We start from the raw sequence: 8,275 nt of genomic DNA, 5'->3' as shown, positions 1-8,275 counted from the left end.
ATTAACAGGAATCTGGGGATAAAATGACACATCCATTCACGGGAGTTGTTAGCAAGTAGTCAAAAGAATGAGGCTAATGTGGGGTTATGTCCAAGACATACTGTCAAGTGAAAAAAATCAAGTTGTAAATAGAACATAGACTGTTAGAAATCAAGATAGCTTTGGAATTTTGTTATTTCCGAGAAAAATTACATAGTGTTCGCATAATTCCTAAATTTCTGGTTCTAATTCAGTCCCCCCCCCTTTTTAAACTGTAAAGTGGATTCCAGTATATGATACATTTTTTAAAATCCCATTTACTGCAGTGCAGTGTGATATGGAAATTAGATTTGCTCAAGTTTGCATATCTTTTTTTCCTCCATGTTCTGTTTTAAATCTGATGTTAAAATAAATAAAAATGTTTGAGTGTAGACAATTTTGACTTCACAATTACACCACAATACGACCTATTCTTACTTGAGGGATATTTTTTTTCCCTAAAGCAAATATTCCCTAAAGAATATTTTTCCCCTACTCCAAAACGTGATTATGTATCCCTATACCTAGCACAGTAACCGGCAGATTTATAGTTATATTTGTTGAATGAGAGGTTTCCATACATACAATGTAAAACATCTAGTAACTTTCCTTGCCAAGTTCTTTACATAGAAATAACGCTATTTCGTAAGAAATGAATGAGAGTTTTTAAGGGAAAATCAAAAATTTTTCGGCTTATCTCTGGTATCTTTTGACACTTAGTCCAAGGTTCTATCCCTAAGGCCACACCTGTCTCCTGGCTGAAGAGTTGTGGGAGATTACAAAGCTTGTAGAGCTTACCCATAACTAGTGTTGATGTTTGAATTATCATTCGGACAAAATATTTTCAAACCAACTACTTTTAACTAAACAGATGCAACGTCCAGACCACTTTAACGGATAATCGAGCTTCGAAGAAGTATAGGTGTAGGTCAAGAAAATTTCTGTGTAGTAAGTAAGTAACGACAGGTAAGCCAAAACTAATGAAAAAATGCAAGATAACATATGACAAATATTAGATGTGACTTTATCGTACAGAAGAGGGTGATGGAGGGAAGTCGGAGGTTATCCCGTTAGGCCCTCAGCAACAAGTGGGACCTAAGTCCCCGACTCGGGGAAGGCCTGAGCTGCGCACTCCCGGACACTCGGGACGCAACCTGGAGTCAGTTGCTGTTATTCTAAGATTAGCCTGGCCTGTAGCACTCTGCAGACTTAGAGAACGCAGGCGCGACGCGAGCCGACCCCGCCCTGTCCACGCCCCACTCCCGGTGCCCGACCGCCAGAAGCGCGGCCTGGAACCCGCCCGGCTGTGGGGCGGGCGCACGAGGCCACGCCCCTACCGGCGGGGAGGTCGGCTGCGCAGGCGCAGTCTCTTGAAGTTGTAGACGCGGCGTCTCGGCCCGGCGTGGTGAGTCCGGACTGCGGCGCTGGGGTTGCCGCAGTATCTCGGTCGTCGCTTCCTCGCCTCCAGCCTCTTGTGGCAGGACGGGCCTGGGAGAGAGGCGTCCTGCGCCTCCACCCCTCCCCACTTCGCGATCCCGGGGCGGGGGGGGGGGGGTGCTTTCCAGGCGGTCGCCGAGGGCCGCGTGAGTGCGGCCCGGCTGGGCGGCGGCTGGAGGAGCCGGGGTTGTTTGGGCGGGAGGGGGGCCGCGGGGAGGGGCCCGCGTCTCCGCGGGATCGCGACCGAGGCTCGGCCCGACACCCTTTTCCCGCCTCCCTCCCGCGCTCTCGCCTCACTACGCGTTTTGTCTTGAGAAAGCTGGGATGCTTTGGGTAGGAACCGGAGGAAGCAAGGCTCACCGCGGGGTTTTGGAAGCATCGCAGAGTATTAGGAGCCCTGGAGACGAGCTGCCGGGGTCCGAGTCGCCACCACTCTCTGGCTCCCGGACCTCTGCAAGTCACTTAACTTCTGTGTGTCTGTTTCCTTAAGGGTAAAATGAGGGAAGTAATAGTAACCTCTCTCAAAAGGTGATTGTTGAGAATCAAGTGTGATAGCATCTTTGAAGTGCTTAGAGCCGAGCCTGATGCACAGCAAAAGTATGCACGTGCTGTTCATGTTTTGGAGCCTGATAACTAAAAGGACAGTGTGTCCTTCCCACGCTGAAAACAACTGCCCGAGAGAGAGTCCAAGGGTAGGGAAAAATGATTTTTTTCTTTTTCTCTTGTTTTTTCTTTGAGAATATGGGCTTTTGTTTGTATAGCATCTTTTTATAAAAAAATGCAAACATCTCTAAATAACTTAGTTGCACAGCCTACAGCAGAGAAAAGACAGATGTTAGAGTAATACTGAAGTTGAAAACTGAAAAGTTTTGTTTGAGAAACCACGTGAGAAAAATGGCCAGAGCTTATTTGTGCTGAAAAGCGTTAACGCACCGGCCCAGAGGCTGCTATCCTTAGAAAGGTCCGCTTTGCAAGGCTACAACTTGTTTGGCATCTGGGAGAGAACTATGTAGTTAAGCCGGAGTTACCAGCCCCCATAAAACCCCCCTGGCCTGTGAGTCTGTTATGGGTTCCCTGACAGAAACATTGCACAGACATTGCTAGATTTTCCTTTTTGGGGTAAAGAGTGCTCTGTTTGACCCTTTCGGGGAGGGAGAGAACATAAGCCTGCACGTGGATTCCTGCAAACTTCACTTGTGTCTTTTTGCATTATGATCCAGGCTGTAGTCCATACGACATTGCTGTAATAAAAGTTAGTTATGAGTACAACTACATGCTGAGTCCTGTGAGTCCTTCAAGTGAATCCCCAAATGTGTGGGTGGGCTTGGAACTCCCCAGATCCAATATTGGTGGTAGAAAGAACTTGAAGGTCTAGTAATTGAACTTTAATTTTATTTCTTTTTGCCTTAAAGAGGACTGAAAAGGAAAGCTATCCAGATAAGTGATTGCTAAATAGTGGGTTGCTGTCCAGAAGTAATTCTGTTTAGATATATTCCATATGTCAGAAAAATCACTGGAACTTAACCCTACTTACCAAGTTTGAGTGTCTTTTACAGACCTTTTGCAGTTTATAGGTCAAACACCTGATTTTTTTGTTCTGCCAGCATTATGTGCCATTGCCTATCTAGAGTTTATCTGTGCAGTTGGGGAAAAGGTGTGACAAGTCTCTCATGGCCATTTTTCCTAGATTCTATTACTTATGCCTATATTTTGAGGACATCAAGTTGAAATATTTGGAGGTAACTGTAGGCTTGGGGGTGGAAAGATCAGATTTGCCATCTGATTCTGTCTTTTTTTCCCCCTCAGTTAAGTAGAAGACTAGATACTATTTTGAGAAGTAAGTAGATGGAGGAGTGAGAGGTTTGGGAGAGTGAGAAAGGTTTCAGATGACTGTGTGAGGAGTAGGTAAGTAAGTTTTCCAGAAAGTGTAGTGGATAATGGCATGTCTTAATCCATTTGAGATTGAGACTGTGTTATGAATTTAGCAACCCAGTCTGCTTTCTTACAAGATTTTCTCCAGCCTGTTTGGATGGAGACGTGGAGAAAGTAGTTAATTGGGTTCATTTAGGTTTGAATTTGTGTTAGAGGAGTGATATGGTAGTCCTTAAGGCTGTGCTTTCATACTTTGTTCTTCCTATGTACATGGTAAGGTTGCACTCTTTGTACACGTCCACCTCCCACCCCCATATGCCCCATGTCTACTTGAAGTTAAATGTGGCCCTATGACTTGCTTGTGCTGGTAAAATATGACCAGATGCGACATATGTCATTTCCCAGTGAAGCTTTTTTTTTTTTTAATGTTTATTTATTTTTGAGAGAGAGAGAGAGAGAGAGACAGCACAAGTGGGGGAGGGGCAGAGAGATAAAGGGAGACACAATCTGAATCAGGCTTCAGGCTCCGAGCTACCAGCACAGAGCCCTACGCGGGGCTCAAACTCATGAGCCAAGAGGTCATGAGCTGAAGTCAGACGTTTAACCCACCGATCCAGCCACCCAGGCGCCCCTCTCTGAAGCTTTAAGAACCAGCACTCCATTTGCCACTTCCCCATCTCTGTGCCTTGCTGTAGTGATCATGGAAGTGCTTGGTGAGAGGCAGCCTCTTGTCAACCTGCGCATTAAAAGTGAATAAGGAGGGGCGCCTGGGTGGCTCAGTCGGTTAAGCGTCAGACTTCAGACTTCGGCTCAGGTCATGATCTCGCAGTCCGTGAGTTCGAGCCCCACGTCGGGCTCTGTGCTGACAGCTCAGAGCCTGGAGCCTGTTTCAGATTCTGTGTCTCCCTCTCTCTCTGACCCTCCCCCATTCATGCTCTGTCTCTCTCTGTCTCAAAAATAAATAAACGTTAAAAAAAAATTAAAAAAAAAAAGTAAATAAGGAGTGGCTGATCAGGCAAGCTGGAGGAACTTCAGTTGTGATTAGGGAACGGAATACCTGAATTAGTGATTTTGCAAGGTGGAACTATACGGGTAAGTGGATGAGGAAGTTTGGAGGGAAAAGACAGTCAGAAATGAAATGGTCGGGATTCCTGGCTTGCTCTGTCAGTAGAGCATCTGACTCTTCAACTCACGATCATGAAGCCCCCATGTTGGGTGTGGAGACTAGTTGGAAGAAAAAGAAAAGAAATGGTCAGGGAACTCAGAGGCTTTGTAGATCTCCAACCCTGAAGGCCATGATTTGTTGCAACTCATTTCAAGAGTGATGACCCCTGGAGTTGAAGAAATGGCTCTTAAAATGGTAAACCCCAAAACTCCCTTTTGTGGAATATGGTAGAACTGAATCAAGATTCAGAATTTATTATTGAGTTGAAAGATTCTTCCACCTTGATCAATAAAAGCAAGGAAACAGTTATGAAAATTACAGTATAGCTTAGCCATGGAACAGATATTAGGTAGCATTTAGGCTAAGCTACTTTAACAGAGACTCCAAGTATAGTGGTTTTAAAAAATGCTTCTTTTTATCTAAAATTTTTAGAATTAACTTTGGGGTTTTAAGAAATGTAAGGGACAGAGGTAAGTAACACCATGAAGAGACAAATTAAGTGTGGTACTTTATATGATGTTGCTATTGAAAGTGTAGCAATGGGGGCGTCTGGGTGGCTCAGTTGGTTGAGCGTCTGACGTCGGCTCAGGTCATGATCTCACGGTCCGTGAGTTCGAGCCCCGCGTCGGGCTCTGCGCTGACAGCTCAGAGCCTAGAGCCTGTTTCAGATTCTGTGTCTCCCTCTCTCTCTGCCCCTCCCCGTTCATGCTCTGTCTCTCTCTGTCTCAGAAATAAACGTTAAAAAAAAAAAAAATTAAAAAAAAAAAAAAAAGAAAGTGTAGCAATGGACTCCCAGCAATCCTTCCAACTGAGAGCTTGTTAGGCAAAACCTCAGGTCCTGTACCAGACTTGCTGAACCGAAATCCTCATTTTAACAACATCTTTAAGGTGGCTCATATGCACTGCCCTGATCTCTTAAAAAAGCTAGTGTTTAGGAAAGTATAAGATGGGAAGAACAGTTGTAGATTAAAAGATACTAACAATCAACAGGACAGAACCAATACAGAGTGCAAATCTTGACTGAATATTGATTGATTTAAAAAGAAACCGTATGGAAGATGCTTCAGCTAAAGAGGTTAGAATATGGTGGAATATCAGAATAGGGGATTACTGTTCATTTTCTTAGATGTGATGATGATGAGATTATATGGAAAAATGTTCTTAAAAGAGACATGTTCTTTGCGACTTCCTTTAAACTAGTTGAGCAAAAACAAACATACCCACATACGTGTATATATGTCTCTCTCCATACATGCTGATGTTTAGATAAAACAAATACGGCAAAATGTTCTCCGGGTGGAATCTAGGTAGTAAATATATGGGTGCTTATTATATTGTTCTTTTAACTTTTGTGGAAGTGTAAATTTTTTCATGATAAAAAAGTGGAGAAAAAAAATACAGTAGCGTAAAACAATTTATTTCTCTCTCACTTCAGTGCTAGGTCATATAGTGCAGGTAGGGCTGGCACACGGTTTCCATCCCTGGTCTGTGCTTTTCCAGCTTTTACTATTTCCTAGCTAGTGGGATGGGAAAATGGCAAGGGGAGCACATGGTTTAGAAGCAGCACTTATTTCCTTGATCAGAACTTTAGTTTTTTCATGCACCTGAGCATCATTTTTCCAGGGAGTAGTTGGTAAAAGTCAAATGTCATGTGCATTTGTATATTGGTTTAATAAAGGTTTCTTTGGTTTCACCTGATGTTTTCTTCTCCCTCTGTTGATTTCCTAGGCCCAACTAAAATAGAAGTCATTTCAGTTTTAATATGCATAAGGTACAGTAGCTAAAATTTTCATTTTGAGGATTAAAGTATGTTCATCCCCCCCCCCCCTTCATCTTTTCAGTAACTAACAGATGCGGGTGAAAGAACCTTCCAAAGCTTTACCCGAGAAAGCAAAAAGAAGTAAAAGGCCTGCTATACCTCGTGATGAAGACTCTTCAGATGACATTGCTGGTAAATTGTGATATCTGGCATCCTTAATAGTGTTGCGGAAAATAACCATATTTGTTTTTAATTAAATCCTTTGCCCTTTATTTTCACTATTTTTTTTCTTTTTAAAAAAAATTTTTTTTTAACATTTATTTATTTTTGAGAGACTGAGAGGCAGAGCATGAGTGGGGCAGGAGCAGAGAGAGGGAGGGAGACACAGAATCCGAAGCAGGCTCCAGTCACCGAGCTGTCAGCATAGAGCCCGACACGGGGCTCAAACTCAAGAGTCGTGAGATCATGACCTGAGCCGAAGTCAGACGCTTAACTGACTGAGCCCCCCAGGGGTCCCTATTTTCACTATTTTCTACATGGACTTTAAAATCAGCTTGTCTAGTTCCAGAACATCCTGTTGATATTTTTATTGAGATTTTTGTTTAGTTTATAAAGTAACCTAGAATTGGCATCTTTTTGTTTCCCGTTCTTCATGGCCTGTTAAAACCAAGCCTTCAAGGCCGGGAGGCGTCTCTGGGAGCTGCTCTCCTTGGACTTGGTTTTCTCTTCAGCTTCATGACCTCCGTTTTGGCCTCTGAGGATTCATACTTTCTTACTAGTTCAGCTCTCCATTTAAAAAGTTGTTTAAAATTTTTTTTCTTTCTTTTTTTTAAATGTTTATTTACTTTTGAGAGAGAGAGAGACAGACAGAGTGCAAGCAGGGGAGGGCAGAGAGAGAGGGAGACACAGAATCTGAAGCAGGCTCCAGGCTCTGAGCTGTCAGCCTAGAACCCAATGAGGAGCTCGAACCCAGGAACTGTGAGACCTTGACCTGAGCCAAAGTAAGACGCTCATCTGACTGAGCCTCCCAGACACCCCTTTTATTTCCTTTTTACGTGGTTTTAACTTGGAAAGTGTTTGAGGACAGCTAGATTGCTATATTGAGGGAAGACTAAATTATATCTTTAAGCATTTGTTTTATTCTGTGGATATGATTTTTTTTCAGGGATTCTGAGTATTCTTATGTTAACTCTTCCTTGCCTGTCTTCTAGTTTCTTTTTCCTCAAATATTCTAAAACTCCTGTTTCCTTTTCATTTTGCTTGCTGTTTTCATTTTTATCTTTACAGTGTTTTCTATAGTGTCTGTTTCACCTTATGCCCTTTCCTTTTTACTTTTGCCGTCATTTTTGTGGTTTTTTTTTTTTTCTTCCATTTCTTTCCTGAACCCTGCTGGTCACTTCCTACTGTTTTGCCACCTTGTGCTGGAGCATTTTGCTTCTGTTTTGTATTTTCATTTCATGGCAGTTATTTCTGTGCCACTTGTTTTTCCTTTTTATTATATTGGCATAGAATTTGTGGCTTTGATTTCTCATTTCTTTCATTCTTTGAAGTAGGGTCACTTTTCTTGGGCCATTTAGTTTTGGAATATTCGTGTAAGAAGGAAGGCCAAAGCACTGTCGAGACCAACTGTAGTTTTGAGTCTGAGTGCATTGAACCTTCTTCCCACCCAACAGGATTATGCCACCCTGGGTTATTTCAGAATCCAAAATATCCCTTCTCCCTTGCCTTAGAGAGAAGACTATTTCTGGCAAACATGGCTTGTTCTTTTGTTTCTCACTTAGTGAATGAGACGTTGCCGCCTTTTGCTTCTTAAAACAAAACCGGATACAGGGGAGCTCCTGCCAGTGTGGTTGCAGCACAGAGATTTCGGTTTTGTTCTTGTCTGTGAAGCACACGTCGTTCTCTGTGAAGTCTACAGCTGCAGTGTTCTCTCTGCTTCCTTCTGTATACACTCCTATTTGGGATTTCTGGGCCTCAGTTGTCTCCTGGTTTTTCTGAAAATGAACTTGGTGTTTTTTTTCGTG

The 8,275-nt window shown here is 43.0% G+C and overlaps 1 protein-coding gene across 7 annotated transcripts in view; it reads left to right on the top strand.

Moving 5' to 3' along the window:
- The first annotated feature begins 1,360 nt into the window (after nucleotides 1-1,360).
- Nucleotides 1,361-8,275, top strand: part of USP45 (ubiquitin specific peptidase 45) — a 76,727-nt gene continuing 69,812 nt past the window's right edge. For 2 of the 7 annotated variants that reach the window (XR_006217760.1, XM_042986872.1), the window contains exons 1-2: nucleotides 1,726-2,147; nucleotides 6,334-6,443. Coding sequence is in view for 5 of the 7 variants with exons in the window: in XM_042986872.1 (XP_042842806.1) it covers nucleotides 6,344-6,443 (100 nt within the window). In the remaining 2 variants the exon portion in view is untranslated. Of the gene's footprint in view, nucleotides 1,424-1,715; nucleotides 2,148-6,333; nucleotides 6,444-8,275 lie in introns of those variants that run through there. The other 5 variants (XM_042986864.1, XM_042986866.1, XM_007084933.3 and 2 more) reach the window with 5 other exon arrangements.

The sequence above is a fragment of the Panthera tigris genome, chromosome B2 (genome assembly GCF_018350195.1).
Source record: "Panthera tigris isolate Pti1 chromosome B2, P.tigris_Pti1_mat1.1, whole genome shotgun sequence".
In the NCBI taxonomy this organism is placed as follows: domain Eukaryota; kingdom Metazoa; phylum Chordata; class Mammalia; order Carnivora; family Felidae; genus Panthera; species Panthera tigris.
The sequence above is the reverse complement of the archived record's forward strand: the minus strand, read 5'-3'. Positions and strand labels throughout refer to the sequence as shown.